General features: G+C 45.4%; 1 protein-coding gene across 3 annotated transcripts in view; it reads left to right on the top strand.

The window, feature by feature from the left end:
• Positions 1-23,734, top strand: part of p130CAS (Serine_rich_CAS and FAT-like_CAS_C domain-containing protein p130CAS) — a 164,344-nt gene that overhangs the window by 134,214 nt on the left and 6,396 nt on the right. For 2 of the 3 annotated variants that reach the window (XM_075877693.1, XM_037427722.2), the window contains exon 5: positions 16,950-17,255. In XM_075877693.1, the coding sequence (XP_075733808.1) occupies positions 16,950-17,255 (306 nt within the window). The remainder of the gene's footprint in view (positions 1-16,949; positions 17,256-23,734) is intronic. The other variant, XM_075877694.1, reaches the window with a different exon arrangement.

Below are 23,734 nucleotides of genomic sequence, written 5' to 3'. Positions count from 1 at the left end.
CCGATGCCGACATTGAATGCATCGGTGGTAACCACCACCGGAAGATTGTTGTCAAAATATTTATGACCTGGCGGTGAGCAAATCGAGTATCATTACGGAGTGTGCAGTGGAAGTTGGAGGCAGGGTAGTTAGACAGGACACTGGCAAGCTTACCCAGGAAACGAAGAATCTCATTAAGAAGCGTCAAATCATGAAAGTCTCAAGTACAACAGACAAAATAGAACTGGCAGAGCTTTTGAAGTTGATTAATAGGCGTAAGGTATCTGATGTAAGAAGGTATAACATGGAGAGAATTGAACACGCTCTGAAAAACGGAGGAAGCGTCAAAGCAGTGAAGAGGAAACTTGGGATAGGCAAAAATCGGATGTATGCACTAAGGGACAAAGAAGGCAAAATAACTACCAATATGGATAGGATAGTTAAAATAGCGGAGGAGTTTTACAGAGATCTGTACAGTAGCCGGGACAACCACGACCTTAATGCTTGGAGCAGTAACCCAGATGACACCCCACCAGTAATGATGGAAGAAGTCAGAAAAGCTTTAGAGAACATGCAAAGAGGCAAAGCTGCTGGTGAGGATCAGGTAACATAAGATCTGTTGAAAGATGGAGGACAAATTGTGTTAGAAAAACTAGCCACCCTGTTTACGAAGTGTCTCCTGACGGAAAAGTACCAGAGTCTTGTAAGAATGCTAACATCACCTTAATACATAAGAAAGGAGATGACAAGGACTTGAAGAATTACAGGACGATCAGCTTGCTCTCTGTAGTATACAAGCTATTTGCAAAGGTTATTGCTAACAGAGTAAAGAAACCATTAGAATTCAATCAACCAAAGGAGCATGCAGGATTTCGAACAGGCTACTCAACAATCGACCACATTCATACAATCAATCAGGTAATAGAGAAATGCTCAGAATATAGCCAACCACTATACATAGCCTTCATAGATTACGAGACATGCAGACACTGCACAATCAGGGCGTCGATGAAGTATATATTATAAAGAAGATTTATTAAGCAGAAAGGCTGATGCTTGGAAGGCTTGGAAGGCGATGCACCAGCCGCAATTTCCGAGCTTGAGCCGCTGCTGCACACTCGATGCTGCTGCCTCTGCACCGGAGTACTTCCTCTTCTTTACAATGGCCCCACGGAAAAAAAAAAGGAGCCATCCTGGCGACTTAGTCCTGTGCAGGCGGCGTTGAACCGTGGTACTGCTTGAGCCTCTGGACGTGTGCAACCTCGCGGTTGCGACGTCGCAAGTCTGATGGTGGCATAAGAGGCTCAATGAGGTAGTTTACTGGCGAAGTTTCTTCGAGAATACGATATGGCCCTTTGTACTTTGGCAGAAGTTTGGAAGAGAGCCCAGGTGTGAGATGCGGCACTGACAGCCATACAAGAGCACCCGGAAGAAAAACGGGAGTTGAGGTCTGGGCATCATGAATTGCTTTTTGCCTGTTTTGGTCATCGCAGGTAAAGCGACGAGCTAACTGGCAGCATTCTTCTGCATGTCTGGCGGCGTCCAAGATCGGTAGGCACTAGGACGCGTCCGGTCGCTAGGGCAAAATGGTGTCAATGGTGTGGGAGGGGTGACGGCCGTAGGGGAGGTAAAAAGGGGAGAAGCCTGTTGTCGCTTGCGTTGCCGTATTATAGGCGTATGTAATGAATGGGAGGACTAAGTCCCAGTTAGAGTGGTCAGGCGTCACATACATAGATAGCATGTCACCGAGAGTACGATTAAAGCGCTCGGCAGCCCCATTGGTTTGAGGGTGGTACGCGGTACATGTGCGATGTACAATAGCACACTCAGCGAGCAATTTTTCAATGACCTCGGACAAGAAGGTGCGGCCGCGGTCACTGAAAAGTTCTTGAGGGCCTCCATGACGCAACACAAAATGACGCAGTAGGAAAGTGGCAACCTCCTGTGCTGTAGCCGTTTGAAGAGCAGCGGTCTCAGCATAGCGCGTTAGGTGGTCGATAGCAGCTATTATCCACCTGTTGCCAGTCGGAGTCAATGGAAGTGGCCCATAAATATCTATTCCAACCCGTTCGAAGGGTCGGGAAAGGCATGGTAAAGGCTGCAGTTCACCGGCGGAGGCGTGTGGTGGAGATTTTCGGCGCTGACATTCGGCACAAGAGCGGACGAAGTTGCGGACGAAGCTATACATACTACGCCAGTAGTAGCGATGTCGAAGCCTTTCGTAGGTCTTGAAGACTCCTGCGTGGCCACTTTGATGGTCAGCGTGGAAACAGGAACAAATCTGCGACCTCAGGGTTCATGGAACGACGAGCAGCCACTTGCGTCCCTCTGGTGCGTAGTTGCGTCGATAGAGAAGCGTGTCACGTATCGAGAAGTGTGGAACTTAGCGGCGAAGCGTTCGCGTCTTTGAGAGTTCAGAAGTGTCGGAGAGATGATTGAGGAGAGACGCAGTCCACAGGTCATTGCGTTGTTCGATAGCAATGGTGTCAAAGTCAAGCGATGACAATGTGGAATCGCAAGCGGAGTTAGCTGTGGCATTCTGGGACAGGGGGGAACGGGAAAGGGCGTCGGCGTCAGCATGCTTCCGTCCTGACCGATAAACCACGCGTATGTCGTAGTCTTGAATTTTCAATGCCCAGCGAGCGAGGCGGCCAGATGGGTCTTTTAACGTCGAAAGCCAGCACAGGGCGTGGTGGTCGGTCACGACGTCAAAAGAACGACCATATAGATATGGGCGAAACTTTCCAAGGGCCCACACAATGGCCAAGCACTCCTTTTCTGTGATGCTGTAGTTGTTCTCAGCCTTGGTAAGTGTGCGACTTGCGTATGCCACGACGTATTCCTCACGCTCCAGTTTACGCTGTGCGAGCACAGCACCCAGGCCTACACCACTGGCGTCGGTGTGGATTTCAGTTGGAGCTTCAGGATCGAAATGGCGTAGAATGGGTGGCGTCGTGAGAAGCCGTCGCAAGGTGGTGAAAGCCTCGTCGCAGGCAGGGGACCACGATAAGAGGTCTTTACAGCTGCTGAGAAGTTACGTGAGAGGTGATATATTAGACGCGAATTTTCGGACGAATCGCCGGAAATACGAACACAAGCCGATGAAACTTCGAAGTTTTTTGATGGTGGCAGGTTTAGGAAATTCCGTAACAGCTCGCAATTTCTCTGGATCCGGGAAGATGCCTTCCTTGGAAACAACGTGGCCAAAAATGTTCAGTTGACGCATGGCAAATCGCCATTTTTTGAGCTTTAATTGCAAACCGGCGTTATTTAAGCAAGTAAGGACGTGCTGAAGGCGACGTAAGTGTGTGTCAGTTAGGGGCGAAGACCACGATATCATCGAGGTAACACAAGCATATCTTCCATTTTAGTCCACGCAGGATGTTGTCCATCATTCGTTCGAGCGTTGCAGGTGCATTGCAAAGTCCGAAGGACATGACGGTGAATTCATATAAGCCGTCTGGCGTGACAAAAGCGGTTTTGGGGCGATCGGCCTCCGCCATAGGCACCTGCCAGTAGCCTGACCGCAACTCTAACGAGGAAAATAACTCGGCACCCTGCAAACTGTCCAAAGCATCGTCAATGCGGGGTAGTGGATAGACATCCTTCAGCGTGATCTTGTTCAATCGCCGGAAATTGACACAGAAACGAATAGAACCGTCTTTCTATGTAACTCGTGACGTCTTCTATGTAACGTCTTCTAGGAGGTCTTCTATGTAACTTGTGAAGGTTTCACCCGTTTCTTGTGCGCGTGTGCGTAAACGTTGCTCGGCACGAAGTTTTCGGACGGCTGGTCGATCGAAGACTGATACAATCGACGTTTTAAATTGTGGCCACGTTCGGACGTCTGCCTTGTGGTTTCTAAGCCAAAGGCTGGCTACACCCGCGAGGTAGAATGACACGCGTGTCAACTTGTCCGCGTCCGTCCATCTGTTTAAAGCGCTCACCCGTTCGAAAGCCGAGAGCCAATCTTCGTCGTTGTCATCTGTTCCACTGAAGATTGGAGGCTCCCGCTGAGGAACACTGCCTGGACAGGTGGCCGGAAGAGATGGAAGCGTCTGCTGATCGGCGTCCGGCATAGCAGAAGGTAGCCGTCGAGAACGGAGTTTTAGGATGGTAGCGGGAAGGTGTAAGGGACGGTACCCGGCACGGCTCCACCAATTATAAAGATTTATTAAGCAGAAAGGTTGATGCTTGGAAGGGTTGGAAGGCGATGCACCAGCCGCAATTTCCGAGCTCGAGCCGCTGCTGCACACTCGATGCTGCTGCCTCTGCGCCGGAGTACTTCCTCTTCTTTACAATATAAACATTCTGGAAGAAATCTACAGGGGATCAACTGCTATCATAGTGCTTCATAAAGAAAGCAACAGAATACCAATCAAGAAGGGTGTAAGGCAGGGGGACACAATCTCCCCAATGCTATTTACCACGTGCTTACAGGAGGTTTTCAGAAGCCTAGAATGGGAACAGTTAGGGATAATAGTTAATGGAGAGTACCTTAGTAACCTGCGCTTCGCCGATGACATTGCATTGCTGAGTAACTCAGGGGACGAATTGCAACTTATGATTACGGAGTTAGACAAGGAGAGCAGAAAGGTGGGTCTTAAAATTAATCTGCAGGGAACGAAAGTAATGTACAACCACCTCGAAAAAGAGCAGCACTTCGAGATAGGTCATAGTGCACTTCAAGTTGTAGAAGACTATGTCTACTTAGGGCAGGTAATAATCGCGGAGCCGAACCACGAGATTGAAGTAACTAGAAGAATAAGAATGGGGTGGAGCACATTTGGCAAGCACTCTCAAATTATGACAGGTAGATTGCCACTATCCCTCAAGAGGAAGGTATATAACAGCTGTATCTTGCCGATACTTAGCTACGGAGCAGAAACCTGGACTTACAAAGAGGATTCAGCTTAAATTGAGTACGACGCAGCGAGAAATAGAAAGAAAAATGGTAGGTGTAACCTTAAGAAACAAGAAGAGAGCAGAGTGGATTAGGGAACAAACGGGGGTTAAGGATATCATAGCTGAAATCAAGAATTAAAAATGGACATTGGCCGGGCATGTAGCGCGTAGACAGGATAACTGCTGGTCGTTAAGGGTAACTAACTGGATTCCCAGAGAAGGCAAGCGGGTTAGGGGGAGACAGAAGGTTAGGTGGGCAGATGAGATTAAGACGTTTGCGGGTATAAATTGGCAGCAGCAAGCACAGGACCTGGTTAACTGGGGGAACATGGGAGAGGCCTTTGTCCTGCAGTGGACGTAGTCAGGCTGATTATGATGATATGATGAGGATGATGGTGAGCAAATAGTTCTTTAACCTGGTAGAAACTGGCATTGGCCTCAGCGAACCATTTAAAACTCTTACCTTGCTGGAGCATGCAGTGCAGAGGCTCAAACTTTGCATGATATCCAACTAACCCCAAGAAGGATTGGAGTTCTTTAACATCTACAGGAACAGGGGCATCAAGAATGGCAACAACCTTATACTCAACCGACGATAACCCACGAGCGCTTATGTTATGACCTAAGAATGCAATTTCAGTAGCAATACACACTTGTCATTAAGCTTCATGCCACAGGAATCTATTTTAGACAAGACACCTTTCAAGTGCACATCATGCTCTTCCCGATTACAGCAGAATGTCGTCTAAGTAACAGACAACACCTGGGTACCCCTTCAGCACATCGCTCATCATTTTTTGGCAAATAGCTGCTGCAGATGCCAGCCCAAAGCACACTTTCCGAAATCTGTAAAGCCCTTGATGTGTTACAAAAGTAGTAAGGTCACGACTATCCTCCGCTAACTCAACCTGGTGGTGTGCGGATGCAAGATCAAGTTTAGAAAAAATTTTAGCACCTGTTAACTGTTGTAAGAGATGCTCGATGTGGCGTAGAGGGTAACCGCCCACCACAATGGCCTTGTTTGGCTCACAGAGATCGATGCACAGTCGGATGGAATTGTCCTTCTTGTGGACGACGACCAAGGGAGACACCCAGTCCGAAGCATCCACTTTCTTAATGATGCCAGTCGACTCTAGTTGTTGCAGCTCGTCGGCAACTTGTTGCATCAGTAAGAATGGAAGACGACAGAGCTTGGCCGCGACTGGCTGCACACCAGGTCGACGCTTGACACGGTGAACGCAATTCTAGACGGTGCCGATGTCCGACGGAAACAGGTGGTGATACTCCGGTGGTGCATTCGCAGGAACCGCCGAGGAGTCAACGAGAGAAGAAGTGAGGGTCTCACTTCTGATGATTATTTTCAAAGCTTGGATGGCATCTAATCCCAGGAGCACGCTGCCTTTGTTCGTGACGTAGAAGGAAATCATGGTGCAGTTGCCATTGTACGAAACTGTTGCCTTGAAATAGCCATGATTATTTATGGCTTGCTCCGAGTAATTCTCTAGAACGAGGTGCGAAGGTAGCAACTTGATATGCAAAAAGTTCTTTTTATAATCTTGGACGTTAAGTAATGACACAGCTGCCCCAGTGTCGATGAGCATGTTGAAAGTGGATCCATTGATACGTATGGGAAGATGAAGTTCAATAGTGGTGATCGTTTCGTCCACTTGCAGGACAGTAACTGTATTGGTCACTGTCGATGTGCCTTGATGACCGGTCGGCTTCGTAGTAGTGCAGCAGACCCGCGAGAAGTGTCCACGTCCGCACCGTAAACATGTCCGGCTCCTGGCAGGGCAAGCGGCGGAGTTGACCCAATGCGGCGTCAAGCTGCAGCGGTAACAGGCACCCGCCTGAGCCGGCGGCGAAGCTGGAGAGGAGGTGTCCACAGCAGCAAAGGGTGAGGAGGTGCACGCATGAGAAGTCCTGCCGGCGCCATCTAGTAACGAAGCTTGGAGAGGGTGACCACCCTTTGGCCTGCCATCTTTAATAGCTCGGTCAGCTGAGCCGCCATCTTGAACCGGATGCAATGACACGGCATCGACTTGCACTCCGGATAATTGTAGCAACGCGCAGTGGACGCGCTCCTCCTCTCTCACGACATTGAGCACCTTTTGTAGGGTGAAGTCCTTGCCCATCTTGAAAAAAGTTCTTTGGAAGTGCGACGACGCGATGCCAGAGTTGATCTGGTCGTAAGCGAGGATATCACCCGCCGCACCAAATTCACAAAGCTTGGCTACTCGGCTTACTTCCTGAATAAATTCTACCGCCAACTGGTTTGGGCCCAGACGCAGGGCTTTGAAGTGAGCGCGCAGACACATCGCGTCCGGTTGAGGGTCAAAGATTTCATTAAGCAGCGCAAGGGCTGCGTCGAACACGTCCGGCGTTGTCCCCTGTGTTGGCCGATCATCTTTGGCGGTACACAGGTGGGTGTTGAGGCCCACAACGCTTAAGGCCTTCAGGAGCAGCGCCTTCTTGTGCTTCGGCGTGGCGTCCCTGGCAGCGGCGTCGATGTAGACTTGTAACACAGGACGCCACTGCCTCCCTGGAATAGGCAGTACACCGGGGCACTCAAGGAACGGAGGCGGAGGGATTGTCATGTTCATGATTGCCGAAGAGAGTGTCGAGAAAGCAGTTCAGGATAGACGCGCACGTCGGTAGGCCTTGTGATGGGAAAGTGCTGTCACGCATACACTGGAGTTCAGATACGGCAGGGCTGCTACAAATTTACCGTTCAGTTGTACGATCCTGCCTAGATTATGGTAGTATAGTATATGGGTCAGCGAGACCATCGTACCTGAAGCAACAGAATCCGGTACACAATCAAGGTCTGTTCCTCGTAACCGGTGCATATAGAATGTCATCTATAAGAAGTCTGTATATAGAAGCAAATGAGCCAGCACTGGCAGACAGAATAATCATGCTCACATGCTCATACGTTCTGTAGATTCGATCAATGCCCAACCATCTTTGTCACCCTATAAGTATCTTAATGCCCGTCCAGAACGCTATTTATGAACAGGCCCCAAGCAATTAGGCCACTTGTTCTTCGTTTTGAAGAGAAGTGCCAAGATTTAAGTATAAATGACACTTTGCCTAAGATCGCTCACAAACCTAATGCACTCCCGCTTTGATACTGCCTACCCTCTGTGTGTGACTTCACGATGACTCAATTCAAAGAAAAAGCAAACACCACGCGAGCATATACTACAGCGATTCCTAGTACTTCAGGCAAAATATGCAAGACACACAGCATTTTACACCGATAGTTTCAAATTAACACGATATGTTGGAAGTGCGGTAATACACAATTACTCGAAACATTCAGTTTGGCTTCCGCAATGCGCATCTCTATTTACGGCAGATTGGTACGCAGTCTCAATGGCAGTAGAAAAAATTGAAAAATTAGCCCCGTATCTGCATGTTTCACTGCAAATGTACTTGAAGGACGATAGTCGTGTGTGTGAAGAGAGTGAGCAAAATGTTTATTTGATGTTCTGCGTGAGAAAATCGGTGAATTGTATTCTGGAAGCACTGCGTTAGAGAGTCTCGATCCGTGCAGCGAAGGCGAACGAGCGCATCGAGGCACGTTAGACACGAGCGCTATCTGGCAGTTATCTTCGAAAACGAAGGAAAGTGTGCGCACCCATAGAGAAAAATGCGTGCCTGTCTTGAAGACGATGAGGTGTAGAATGCAAAGCGACGGGCAGGTGCCACCGCCGTGTCGTCTTGAAAAAACGCTGGAAGCATTTGCCTTTTCGAGCATCGCGTTGCACTGTCAGCGCAGCGTGATAAACATTACGGTCCTTATAATTACTTATGTGTGCCTTCTCTAGTATAAATCCACTCATACGAAATATTGGCATGTTGTTGTAGTGCCTCAGATATGCACAATAATGGCTTTTTAATTGACAAGTATGAATGCTGAAACTTGAGTAATATTAGTGGGTGCTGCGGATGGGGTTGGCTGTTTGGGGTATCGCTTAATGCTGTTTGGGGTATCATTACGGCAGAAAAACAGACAAATGTACAGACAGACACACAGACGAAATTTTTTGCACGAAGTACCCAAAGAAAGACAATAGTCTTTAAAAATGAAAACATCGAGAACAGTATAATATACACAGACTCATTAAGTGTACTAACAGCCCTTCATCTGAGAAACGTGTGTACCAATGATAGGCGACATCCTACTCAACACAATAACAGTTATAGGACAAGGATGCAACATTAAGCTTTGCTGGGCATCGAGCCACGTCGGAATCTGTGGAAACGAGAAAGCAGATGAATGTGCAGCAAAAGCACGACGTAAAGAAATAAAGAACGTCAGCATTCCCTACAAAGACGTCATAAAATCAGTACACTGCAAACTCAGAAATGCACGGAAAGCTAGATGGCACTCAGAAACAAATAAGCTCCACCTCTTGGAAACCACCATAGAAGAATGGAGGTCCTGCTCACACCAAGAACGATTCATAGAAGTAGTTTTATGTCGGTTACATATTGGACACACACACACCTAACGCACAATTAATTACTAGCAAAAGAAGACAAACCTCTGGGTCAGAAATGCAGAGGTGAGCTATCAGTAAATCATGTTTAACTGTCATGCACTAAACCGGAAGGACTAAGAAAAAAACATTTTACCACATTTTACAATGAATATATACCTCTTCATCCTGCACAGCTTTTTAAGTGAAGACACGCTTGTTGATAACTCGTACGTTTTTAGCTTCCTAAAAGAAGTAGGTTTTTTAGACAAATTATAAATTCATACCCTGCATCATCTAAATACGCAGGAACACCTCGTTGGGCTTCCCACTTTTGAAAAGACGTCGAGGTCTTTTATAGCTGGTTGGTATCTTTGGGGCCCTTGCCTTGACTAGGACTCGGTGAGGCATCTCAACATTTTAAGAGAATGATGCATGATGACCTAAGTTGCCTATGCACGATAAAAACCAACCCAAACCAGAATGCATTCACAGCTAGATGTGTTCACCGTCCAGATATAGTGAACCCAGAGAAGTATGGGGAAGATTACTTGTTATTTTAGAGGGACTGACAACCAATTTTTATAGTACCTGTATTAGTTATCACAACAAAAAGCTTACTGGTCAGTGCATTGAATCATTTGATGCAAGAAAAGGCAGAAATAAGGGGAATATGGAACCTTGGAATGTAAAACTTGTAAACACGGGGTGTGTGCTGGGGCCAACGTTTCTATAAGTGGGCTTGTCTTCTTCAAGGCTGCAACCTTGAGTTGCTGTCTTCAAGAACACAAACCCCCTTGTCGAAACATGAACTCCAGCACACACCCAGTGTTTATGAATTTTCAATCATGTAGTGAGAACATGGAAAATGCCGTGAAATATGTATAATCAAATTTTTTTTATTTGCGATCACTATGAAGTCCTACCAGCATGTGTTGTTGGGCTTGTTGATTCATGCTGAAGAAAGGTGAAGTCGTTCACTGTGAAGTCGTACACCCAGCACATGCTACAAACAGTGGGAGGTGAGCGCGAGAGTGGTTGGTATTTGTGTCCGGTAGTTCGTTATGCACGCTCATCAGAGGCATATGTTGTGGACTGACCTATTGCACTAATTTCTGTTAAAGCTGCTCCGTTTTTCAGCATGCAACTTCTTTTGCCTCATGAGCAACATAGTATGGGTCATAAGTGGATTATAGTAATATACATGTGTTGATTTTAATTGAATACTAATTATGGCACGTGTATGCCTCCTTTATTTCTTTCAATGCCAGTGCAAACATGGGCTTCTCAACAGAAGCCATCAGTCCGCCTTAGTTCAGAGAGTGGTCGTGATGTGACGCTACATGATGGGTAGCGCTGGTTGCGTCACACGTGCTTCCAAGCGCTTTCCCCCATTGTTTAATTAGACGTGTTTCCCACTTCAATATCCTATGCCTGTCAGATTCATTCGTTCGTGCTGCTTCTTAGTGACTCGAAGCAACATCGCCACAAAGCCGACAAGAAGGCTAGGCGATGGGAGAGAGCAGGAAAGAGCTAGAGAAGAGGGTGAACAGCTGGACAAGGTGCATCTGGCTGGCATTGATAAAATAGGGTAGGCATTGGTAGTACATATTCGACTATGTGCAGCAAAGGGAACGGCTCCGTAATCCAATTTGAAGGATGTTCCGCTAGGCTGCGCGACGTATCGGTCTATTGTGACAAGTAGACGCAATTTAAAAATATAAATATTATTCAGATTGTGAAAAAAATGCTTGGATGTGTTGGTATAGCTGAATCTTTTTGTTTCCATTGAAATCTAATCACATATTCTGGCCTGTTTTATGTTTCATTAATTGAAATATAGAAGTAATTGCAGAAAAGGCAGGAGAAAGTGGGCAAGTAGAAAGACATCTTTTACCCTGCGCATGTGATGTTTATTTATAGAGATGCTACAGTGACCATTTTTCCTTATACTTTTTTGGTATTTGTGCATAATTAGTAGATCTAGCCTTAAGTGTATTAGTTTGTGCCATTTACAGCTATGGCAATGGATGTAGCCCTTCCAACTACAGGCACCACATTTATAGTAAGGAAACTTAGAGCCGACAACCGGCCAATAAACTTTGGTATGTAAGTGAATGGGATCAAGGCTGCCTAATTTAAATTGCTTGCTAGGCAACAACAAAAAGAAGTGTGTTAACTGAGAGACTCACTTTTTTTGTCCATCGCAAGTACACCAAGATTTGGCTGCCTTGATGCTATAATATGGCATGAAAGAATTCATGGGTCAGTTGCCTGCAGTTTCAAAATGTCATGACAATATTCCTCCAGCGCTGAAAGAAGATGAGGTGGGAGGAAAGGTCCACCTCAGTGGAACAGTGGCTAAGGTGCTCAGTTGCTGACGCAAAGTTTGCGGGTTCAATCCCGGCCATGGCGGTTACATTTCAATGGAGGCAAAATGATTGAGGCCGCTGTACTGAGCAATGTCCATGCATGTTAAAGAACACCAGATGGTCAAAATTTTCAGAGCCCTCCACTACAGCGTCTCTCATAATCATATCGTGGTTTTGGGAGATTAAACCCCATATAATATTTTAATTGAGGTGAGAGGTAAGGGGCTGGAGATAAAGAGAGGTTTTAGACTGAATAAAACATGCACAAATACCCAATAAAGTGCATGACAGGACTAAAGTGCATGACAGGACAACTGTTACTGTCCACATGCATTGCGGTAGATGTGGGTTTCGATTCTATCTGTGGCAAGAGGTCTTCTCGTTGGGGGGGGGGGGGGGGGGGGGATGTTAAACCTCCTGTGAAGTTGTTTGTGCCGCTTGGCGCACGTGTCTTGCGCAGAAGCCGTATTTAGGGGTCACAACTATTGAGCGGTAGGTGGCGTTGTGTTCGCGAGAGTTGAACCCGCAAACTTTGAGTCGAGAGAAAGGCTTTGAGGTGGTGGAAATAAACAGAGAGGTGCATAGGTGGGGTGGTTTTCAACGAGACAGAATTCACTTCGATGGGCGACTAGGTCATGAGGTGGGTTGGCGACTTGCAGGACGCACAGTAGCTTTTTTGGGAGGCAAGCGAGCCCTTCGGGGTGCAGGATAGCTAGTAACGAGGAAAACAACCAGGGAGACTCTTAGACAAGGTGTTATGGACAGATACGATTCCAAAGTGGCACCAATGTCTAAGATAGGTAGAGTCTGGGGCATAAATAGACGTAGCCACGAGTGCCGAGCCCATTCAGACATAGGGTATATTAACATGCAGGGTGGTAGGAACAGGCTGAAGTGGGAAGAGGTAGAAGAACAGCTAAGGGAAGAGAGGCCGATGGTATACGGTTTTGTAGAAACACATCTCAGGGACATGGAACAACCTCCGAACAATCTGGACTACGTGTGGGAATATTGTAATAGAACAGAAGGCAGCAGAAAGGGGGGTGGTATGGGGCATTCATTCATAAAAGTACAGACTGGCAAAGCGTCAAGCAGGAGTGCAAGGAACATTTATGGCTAAAAGGGAAAGTGGCAGGTCAAATGACACTCCTTGGTTTCGTGTACTTGTGGACGGGAGCAAAAGCCAGAGAGGAAAACCAGGCAATGGTAAAGTGTATATCAAAGGACATTCAGGAGTTAGGAAGAGATGCGAGATAATTATACTAGGAGACATGAATGCACACATAGAAGATATAGATGGGTATACCGACTCGACAGGCAAAATGATCATGGATATGTGTGAAAGGCTTGATTTGATCATTTGCAACAGTACCGAGAAGTGTGAAGGGCAAATAACATGGGAGGTAGGAAGGCTGCAGTCAACGATAGATTATGCACTGATGTCACATAGGATGTATGATAAGCTCAGGGGAATGCACATAGATGAAGGTGGCTCCAGAAGTCTGGGTAGTGATCACAAACGTATCAAGCTAAGTTTTGGAAGAGCAGTGAAAGTGGGAAGGAGACAAGATGAACAACTACAGGAAAATTTTTGTTCAAAAAGGCAAATTGAAATAGCCACTAAACAAATTGAGAAAGTAATCACGGAGGATAATAAGACAGTGTGTACATACATGAATCTAATTAGACTCTTTGAGCTAGAGCTTGCTAAGACGCGTAACAAGTCACCCCGGAAAAGAAGACACAAACCCAAAAGTTGGCGGGATGAGGAAGTTAAGAGAGCCATAGCAAAACGGCAGGAAGCCTCTAGGGAACACAGACATGCTAAGCAGCGGGGTGAACTGACAGATGATGTTGAGAGAAAATGGGAAACCTTTCTAAGCTGTAGAAGGGCTGCATCCCTTTTGATCAATGAAAAGATTAGAAGAAAGGGAGCTCAGTGGCTGGCAGAAGTACATAAAAAAGATAGAAAGGCAGCTGCGAAATTTTGGAACCATCTAAACTCCCTAAGAAATGAGACGAGCCTAAAGCAGAGTTTTATAACCACAGCCCAAGGTGCCAGGCTAGAAGGGGACAAAGCTATTGAATATATAAGAGCAAGGGTGACAAAAAAATTTCAACAAAGAAGTACTTTATGCACCACAATAGACAAGGACGAATCAAGTGGTGCAATGGCTCCATTTTCACAACGAGAGTGGGAAAGGGCTGAGAAAAGGGTTCCTAGTAGTACATCAACAGGCCCAGATGGCACTCCAATTAGGCTGATAAAGACATTAGGTCCGAAGTCTAAGCAGGCTTTGAGAGAGGCAGGGAGCAAAATAATAATCGATGGTGAAGTTCCCGATGGATGGAAACTTAGCAGGATGAGCATGATCTATAAAGGAAAGGGGGACAAAGCTGACATAAACATATACCGTCCTATAACAGTGACATCAGTGGTCTACAGGCTGGCGATGCAGATTATAAAGGAAAGACTGCAGGCATGGATAGAAGATGAGGGGGTGCTGGTAGAACTGCAGAATGGGTTTCGGAAACACAGGAGGTTGGAAGACAATCTTTTCTCACTGACGCAGTGCATCGAAATAGCAGAAAAGGAACACAGGCCCCTGTGGCTAGCATTCTTGGATATCAAGGGAGCGTACGATAGCGTAGTTCAAGAGGAATTGTGTAGAATACTGGACACACTAGGCGTGGAACATGTAGTCACTAATCTTTTAAAGGGTATCAATAAAGGTAACAAGGTAGTTATAAAGTGGGAAAAACAGGTATCCAAGCCTGCAGAGGTAAAACGGGGGCTTAGGCAGGGGTGCCCCTGTCACCCTTATTATTCATGATGTACCTACAAGGATTAGAGGCAAAATTAGATGGAAGTGGGCTGGGCTTCAACCTCTCTTTAGTCAAACAAGGAAAACTTATTGATCAGGCACTACCAGCATTAATGTACGCAGATGATATAGTGCTAATGGCCAACAACAAGGAAGATTTGCAGAGATTGATGGACACCGCGGTAATGAGGGAGATAGGTTAGATTTTAGATTCAGTAAGGAAAAATCAGCAGTCATGCTTTTCAATGACAACGAAGGTAGTGAGCTTAGGATACAGGACGTCACGCTAGAGATAACAGATAAATACAAATATCTGGGCGTATGGATAAGCAATAAGACAGAGTACCTGAGGGAACACGAAATATACGTGATGACTAAAGGTAACAGGAATGCAGCAGGGATGAAAAATAGGGCACTGTGGAATTACAATAGGTATGATGTTGTGAGAGGAATATGGAAAGGGGTCATGGTTCCTGGGCTGACGTTCGGCAATGCGGTCTTGTGCATGAGATCAGAAGTTCAAGCAAGATTAGAAATTAAGGAACGTGGAATAAGTAGGCTTGCTTTAGGAGCTGACGGGAATACACCAAATCAGGGAGTACAAGGTGATATGGGATGGACATCATTTGAGGGCAGGGAAGCTAGCAGCAAGATAAAATTTGAGAAGCGATTGAGAGAAATGGAGGAGGAGCGTTGGGCTAGGAAGGTTTTCAGCTACTTGTACATGAAGAATGTCGATACAAAATGGAGGAAGCGAACCAGGAAGTTGACTGGTAAGTACTTAGAAAACAGCAGGTGGCCAAACCAAAAAGAACTATCGGTTAAGAAGAAAGTGAAGGAAACGTAGACTGACATGTGGAAAATGGGCATGATTAAGAAGTCCGCACTAGAGATCTATCGAACTTTTAAGCAGGAAATTGCCAAGGAAAGGATCTATGATAATACTCGGGGTAGTTCTCTACTGTTTGAGGCAAGGACGGGAGTACTGCGAACCAAGACATATCGGGCCAAATACGGTATGACATACGGCCAAATACTGCAGACACAGTATGCAGTGCGTGTGGAGAGGAAGAAGAAACTGACGAACACTTGATAATGTTCTGTAAAGGGCTTCACCCTATAGTTCAGGATGATGGCGCAGAGTTTTTCAAAGCACTGGGGTTTAGGGACCGGGAGGGCAAAATAGACTTTAAGCAAGTAGACTTAACTAGAAGGAGGTTATCTGAGTGGTGGCTAAAGTCAAGGCACGAGTGAAAATTAAACTCTTCACTGCAAAGTACGAATCCTCAAACTCACTTTTTAAGGAAAAAATAAATAAATATAGGTTTGAGTTCATTAAGTATTACGGCTTAGTGGCGCTAGCCACCGCCCGATCTAAAGGGTACAGCCATATCCATCCATCCATCCATCCATTGATCACCACTTTCATGGTTGGATTAGTAGTGCCGGTGGTGACCCCTGGTGGCAAGCCATGATGGCGGCATGAGAGAATTGAGAGAGCCTTTTTCTCTGGTGGCATTTGGCACAAATGGTTATCTCTCGCAGGGGGACCCCGGTGCACGGCACCGCGGCCCGTCTGCCGGGGTTGTCAGTCGTTGGCGAAACTGCCTTGTTTGTGATGTTGTTGAGTGTTGCATAATTATGTGTAAGGTTGTTTTAGCGTGTTTGAGCACAATTGATGGATAATTATTCGGCTGACGATATCATCGTCTCTAAAAATAGTTGAATAAACGTGTGCTGTTTGGCTTGGTCCAACCCCGTCTACTGTGTTCGTTCACTTTAATAGCGTGGAGCTCGCCACTTCGAGACCCCACATTGTCCACTTTATTTTTATTTTCAACATTGCTTCTAAATTAAAAGGTAGCATTAATTCAAGAAGTGTTAATTCGCCTTATGCTTTCCTTGGCTTCGTTGTCTGTTGGCTTCAAAAGGTAGTCTCATTACACTAATGATAGTTCAGCTTGCTATAACATTTTATCTGCAGTGGATTATGACTCACTAAATAAATACATGTTATCACTTATACGTTAGCTTGCTTTATGAAAATTGTTGTTTGTTCATCCTGTTTTTTTTTCTTTTATTAGGGTGTATATGTATATAGCTATTTTCGAAAATATTTTTTTCTGCTTAGTTAGGCAGCACAGGGAAGTAAAAATATACTAGTATAGTTCAAAAATGTTGAAAAATTATTTTTCTTGTACAAACATGGATTTTCTTTATAAATACTGCCATACTTATGTAATGAGCAAGAGACTTAGTGGCAAAATTGAGGGCATAAATATTGAGCATGAACACAAATTGAATAACTTGAAAATCATGATTAACTTTCTTGCTGTTAAGTACCATCAAGAACTGGTGCTTTTTTTTTTTTTGTCATGCAGGTACCGAATCTTATGATGTGCCTCGGCCCAAGACCGACTACGATGTGCCGAATTCCGAGCTTGTGGGCACCTATGATACACCACCGCCTGCCCGAGGAGTTGCTAAGGGGACACCCAACTCGGTCTATGATGTTCCTCTTGACAGTGGCACTCCACGTTGTGTGCTGGCAGCCAACTACGATGTTCCCACCTCTGGCCGGTCAAGTGGGGTGTCTCTGCTCTCGACAAGCTCATCTTCTGCAGGAGTCTCCCCAGCTAGCAGTCAGTCCAGTTTGAACACATCGCTGTCCTTGTCCAGTCTGTGTGGTACGTCCCCATTCCCATTGTGCTGTGTGCATCAAGCTCCCTTTGTAGCTGCATGCTTAGCGGTCCTTGGAGTTTATGTTTGAACACCTGCATGTCACAAAAACTGCTTGTCAGCTTGCAACAGCGAGCATACTTCATGACAGTGCTGTAGCACTTGCTATTCCTACTGTTTTAAAAGCCACAAGTTTGATGAAAATGTGCAAAAATCAGGAAGATTGTTCTGAATTCGCTTTATTGGTTTTTGTGAAACATTGGTGGGTGCCTTGTCAGTAGTACTACGTAGAGGGGAATCTGTGTTGCATTGATTGCACTGGTTGCCTGCACAGTATAAGATCATTGAATGATCTTTGTGGTGTATTGATTGCGGTGTGAGTGATTGTTATTTCTCTTTTCAACCACTGTAACATACATGTGGTTTTTTAGTGAGCTGCTTTTAGTCCCCTTACTCCTTTTTCCAGCACAGGATAGCCAGCCAGTCTGAGAACTGGCTAACCTCCCTGTCCTTCCTTTTCTCCGCTTCTTTCTTCTCCTACTTTACTTTAAGCTGAAAAGTAGATAATGGCCATTAAAACTGGGAAGGCATTTCCCATGCTGCTGTCTCTAACCAGGACAGTTGTCCTTTATTTTTATTAGTGACTTTTGGTCTTTTTTCGTTAGAACTCTTTAACCCAACTAGTTACAATGCTTTAATTGTTACATGGATATATTGTCCTATTATTTTATTGTTCAGGCAGAATAAATGGGCCAGCATTTTTTAGGTTGGTTGAACGTAACAAGAAAAAAAAGTGCAGTATTTTGTTGCTCATGCACAAAATTGAACCATTTTACTGAGCTTGAAAAAAAAACGGCAGGAGTAGGAGGTGGTATAATGCTCACCAAGCAAGCAAGAAAAAAAGGTATTTTTTCTTAGCATCTTCTTGTTTTAGTTGAATTGTCATCGAAAAAGCTTTGTTGCCTAATGGCAATAATGCAATAATGTAGTTTCCTACTGGAGCCAGATAAGTAAACCTCCCACCAGAGGTTGGCTTCCAGAGATGTCCTGAACCTGAAATACTGAGTCTCGGCACTATAAGTTAATTGATGAACCATCAACATTTGAAGCTTTCCTTTACTGATGGATGTATTATTACTCATTGTGCTATTTCTTAGATGCTGTTATAACTTTTTAATAGTCTGACTGACCATTTAAAAACGAGAATATCCAGATATTTTTTATGCTTGGAACTAAGAAGAGCAACAGCTAACATATTTTTCAAGAATAGTGTAGTACAAACTGAACAGCACAATGGTTTGGAATTGGCATTATATGCAAATAGTAAATTTTGCATTTGAAGCGAATGCATAGCAAATATTGTTTTGGTTGAATAATTTTTAACCGAATCGTTCAAATAGTACATGTCACATTTTATTTAGAAAAACAAGCATATATTTCATGAACATAGTTGTATTTATAGGGCATAAAAATGCTCGTCTGTATTCTATTGATTGATTGATATGTGGGGTTTAACGTCCCATTGATTGATATGTGGGGTTTAACGTATGATGAGGCCAAGACACATGGACAGGATTAATAGTTGTCTGCTTCGTTGATTCATACTGAAAGGAGGCTTGACTGTGCGAGAAATCAAGACAAAAAGAAGGAATGCATACGACTCTTGGAAGTGCATCGTGTTTTTATTATATTCATCTTACTCTTTAGCGCTGTTTATCCTTGTTTCAAGAAGGGACATCTTCCCTCGACAATCAGGAAGCTTGTTTGTAAAAAAATAGCTTCCTATATCTGCTTCATCTACTTGGCCGTGGTTGCATGTGCTATGCAGGGAATCGCGTAGAAGTTCAAAAGTGATGGTCAGTTGAAAACCCCCACCACAACGCTCAAGCAATTGCGGTGAAGGTCTGCTGGCGGCCAGATAGTGGATATACGTTGTAAATATTTCCTGTGCACAACCTTTACCACGGGACGGTCTTTTTAAGTTTTTCTATATAGCCATCAAGCAGGAATTAAGACAGAACGACAATGTCAGAAGCGAAGAATCGAACCGTTACTTCTTCGGAGTCCTTGCATAATCAAGAAGCTCCGTACTATACAAATATACAAATACTATAGCATAACTGCACCAGCTTTGTTTTCATTCAGCACCTTCAATGATATTTCAAACAGGAACCACTCTCTATGCACTTTCACATTGCGTGTTGGACCATAGCTGCTAAAGTCCTCGTCAGGCTCTTCTATGTGTCCATCTACTGGATCAGCTCCTTCCCTCTACACGATGCATGGTCTTGGGCGAGTTGAAGGTTTTTACCACAGACTGCATAACTGTGAGCTGCCTTCAAGATTATGCACGATATGCAATGAACAGCTTCTTAGATTGATTGATTGATATGTGGGGTTTAACTATATGATTATGATTATGAGAGACGCCGTAGTGGAGGGCTCAGGAAATTTTTACCACCTGGGGTTCTTTAACGTGCACCCAAATATGAGCACACGGGCCTACAACATTTCTGCCACCATCGGAAATGCAGCCGCCGCAGCCAGGATTGGATCCTGCGACTGGCGGGTCAGCAGCCGAGTACCTTAGCCACTAGACCACCGCGGCGGGGCATTCGTCTGTATTCCTCTGTCTTCCATTTCTGGTTTGTTTATGCGCTCAAAATACCCCTTTGTTCAAGTACAAACTCGCCCAAATTTCAGTGCTTTTAAATATTTTTCATGAACCAGCTAACCTACGCAATATCTTTTTAATTGGAATAAGGCACGTGCGAATGTTGTTTTGATTCAAAGGGAAGTGAAAGCAGCTTTGAATAGTCTCAGTTTTTGAATTTCACTGGAATGCAAGTAATAACCGGTGAATATGTTATATTTTAAAGTTCACTAGGACATGACTGTTTAAACAAGCTTTTAAAATTTTAATTATGATTGATCCATTTCAGGGTAGTATTGTTACGAGTATGCTTGCGGTAAATTGTCACTTTGTGACAATATGTTCATTTAGCCTGGAAGTTGAGCGTGCTTTGTGGCAGTGCAGATTTTTTTTTTTTTTTTTGACTAGGTGTTGTCACGACATAGTGCTCCTTAACTGTGCTGCAGTGAAACCAGCTTTACATGGGGATTATATGCAATTTAATGTGCACCTATTAGTTAACTTCAACTGCTTCAAAACTTAAGATGATTTAAAGTTGTGTCATGGAAAATTTGGAGACAGCAATATTCGTTAAAATATTTGCATATGCCTGCATATATATATATTTTGGGGGGGGGGGGGTGATAACACCTCCTATAAAGTCATTTACGCATTGTGGTGCATGTGCTTCGTGCATAGGCCGCATTTATGGTTCACAACTATCGAGCAGGAGGTGATATTGTGCTAGCAAGCGTTTATCACCACCATCCTCATCATCATGGTTAACGCGGTAGCACCAGCAGTGACACCTGGTGGCGAGGTTAGGAGGGCGATCAGGAAAGATTGGCGACACTTTTTTGGTGCATGGCGGTTGGAGCAAATGGTCGTTTTTCGCGGTGGGCCCATGAGGACGGAACCGCGGGTCGTTGCCCGCGGGCCCTCGTGGGGAGTCGAGCTTTGGCGACGACGCCTTGTGTTTGTCATGTTGTTTAGTGTTGTGGAATATTGGGTATGGTTGTTTTAGCGTGTTGATCACAACTGACGTATTTTGATTTGGTTGACGATATCGTCACTGCAAAAGCAGGTAAATAAATGTGTTATTGGTTTGGGTTTGACCGCGTCTACTGTGTCCGTGTTCCGAAAGCGGTGGGCGTTCTCATTTCGAGACTCCACGATATATATATATATATATATATATATATATAATCAATTTGGCTGTAAGACAATAGGCGGAAGGGAACAGGTAAAGCAAATAAGTTATAATAGTGTACTGAGAAAAAAAGTGGCTTGATTGACTGTTAATTAAGTCAAACTGTATTATTGTGCATGTGGAAGAATGAAACAGACACTTATATCACAAGCCAAGCCCGAATATGTGGGAAATCAAATAACTAATGATTGGTTGAAGTGGCGCTTTGGAGTGCATGAACCAGTTATACAAGATTTCATGGATCTCGACAGTGCCTCCTCTGGTCTAGCAAGTTGTTTATTAGCAAAGATAGTGTTGATTAAACTCTGAATGATCCAAGGACTCGTTTAGAGAAGCTAGCAAGGTTGTCTGACTTCATCTATGCTTCAGGAGCCTCAGTCTTTGTAGCTATGTTAGGGGCCACTTGTGGCGGTCCCCACAATAATAGGGCCTGGGCAGCTGCTGAACAGAACTGCAGCAGGTGCAACAGTTGCTGTAGCATGAAAGGCAATGCATAGGGCTGGTTCTAGATGGCTGGCTCACTCGCACATACTCTGGCAGCTGGCCCATGATGTGATGCTAGTGCAACTGCATAGTGGTTCTGGCATAAAACTCAACAATCAGGCTTATGGTCTTTCTTTTTGCATCGAGTAATCACCATCTTTTTTTTATTTCTGAAAGAATGAAAATTTCTTTTGGTTAAGGTGGCTCATGTGAATTTTACTGCCACAGAGGCTCAGGGACTGTGGCTTTCTGCTGATGACATGACTATTGTTTTGACTGTACGAAGCATCTCGTTGTTCACTTTTTAGTCTTAACATTTGGTGAAATGTACTTAGAACTAAATTTAGTGACAAGCCGTGACATCATAACCTGAGTATTTGCATCTCTTTTGTGAGATGGTGGATGGGAAATCTTGTCAGTCAGATCCCTTACAAGACATCATCATTTTCTAAGGTTTATGTGTGTTTATGTGTGTTTATGTGTGTGTGTCTGTGTGTCTGTGTGTCTGTGTGTCTGTGTGTGTGTGTGTGTGTGCGTGCGTGCGTGCGTGCGTGCGTGCGTGCGTGCGTGCGTGCGTGCGTGCGCGCGCGCGCGTGTGTGTGCGTGTGTGTGTGCGTGTGTGTGTGCGTGTGTGTGTGCGTGTGTGTGTGCGTGCGTGTGTGCGTGCGTGTGTGTGTGTGTGTGTGTGTGTGTGTGTGTGTGTGTGTGTGTGTGTGTGTGTGTGTGTGTGTAGTGATGACAAAGAAAGACTCCGGCACTCTGGCAACATGAACGAAGCAGAGAAGGAAAAAGAGAAGAAAAAGAATAGCCGGCCCAGCATACGGCCGTTGTCTCTTTGTCTCTGTTCTTTACAATGGCGCAGTGTGACAACGCAACTTTCCAGCTGAAGCCATCTGCCTTTGTGAGTCATCAGCAGCTGGGTCTCTTCATTTAAGGAACGCCATCCACGCTTCCTTGCTCATGCACACCACGACCCTATGACTGCAGGTAGGACCTACGCCACCATATCAGGATGGTGTAGAACCTATGCCACCATGCCAGGGACGCTGTTCACGCTTCTTATGGCGGCAAGCTCTCGCTCAAGACTTATAAGCACCTGTACTGTTGATAAGGGATGCTGTTCATGTTGATGGTGATCCTGTAACAGTGAGCCCAGCCATCAGCTCTTCCGTGACCAGCGTTGCCACAGGCTCCACATGCGGCTCATTAGACAGCACCGCGCATCTGCGGCATACGATCGCACGACTCCGCGGCATGTTCAACACTTTGACGATATCGATATTTCCTACCGTGCTTCCGGCATTGAGCGCCGCTGACGCCATGCTGAACGTAGCCACCTCACACGACCTGAAGGCCAGCCCACCTGAGCAACGTACAGAGCTCTGGGATACTCTCGGCAGCTCTCAGACCAGCTGGGCTGCTTCGCATTAGCAATTTCTCAATTTTTGTCTGTGGTTCCTCCTTCACAAGCCGCCGGTGAAATCCCGGAGTTTTGTGGCTTTTACGACCATGTCGAGGATAAGGTGGTGACTATCAACGCTGTCGGATTTCACGTGGCCTCGTCGGACCAGCAGAAATTGAAGGTTGCCATCAACCTCCTTCGGGATGGTGCCCCGGCGTAGCACAAGTATGAAGGTTTGAGGCAGCATTACTGGTCGGAATAAAGTACAGCCCTGATTGCCACTTTCGGCCAGATTATCTGTGCCTCCAACAAGTCCAACGCGGCTTTCATCGAGGACGGAGCACAGGTGGGGCACCACTTTGAGGCTGCGACTGTGCATTGAAGCTGACCTCTAGAGAATGTCATGACCTTCCCAGGGACACGCACACAGCTGAGACCTTGGCCACAATTTCAGTACTCTGACTTGGTGTCAGTAATAACAACCCCAACTCCTTTGACAGATGCAGAGACTGTATCTCATTCGCAGCCGTTGGAAAAGGAATCCAGGAGCTTGCCATCAGATAAGCATGTCCATGCAATTTCTTTGCATCAGCGACAGTCAGAGGAGCGGCCCTCACTTTTCGTGCAGCTACACCAGCAGCCTGACCTGTCTGCGACTTATGCGAAAGAAGTTCTGGTCGTCCCAAAGCACGATCCTCAGCTTTTAAAGCAGTCATTGGCTGAATTCCCAGGCTCTCACATACTGCTGACTGAGCGAGAC

Source organism: Rhipicephalus microplus, chromosome X (genome assembly GCF_043290135.1).
Source record: "Rhipicephalus microplus isolate Deutch F79 chromosome X, USDA_Rmic, whole genome shotgun sequence".
Taxonomy (NCBI): domain Eukaryota; kingdom Metazoa; phylum Arthropoda; class Arachnida; order Ixodida; family Ixodidae; genus Rhipicephalus; species Rhipicephalus microplus.
Note: the sequence above shows the minus strand (reverse complement) of the source record. Positions and strands in the feature narration are given on the sequence as shown.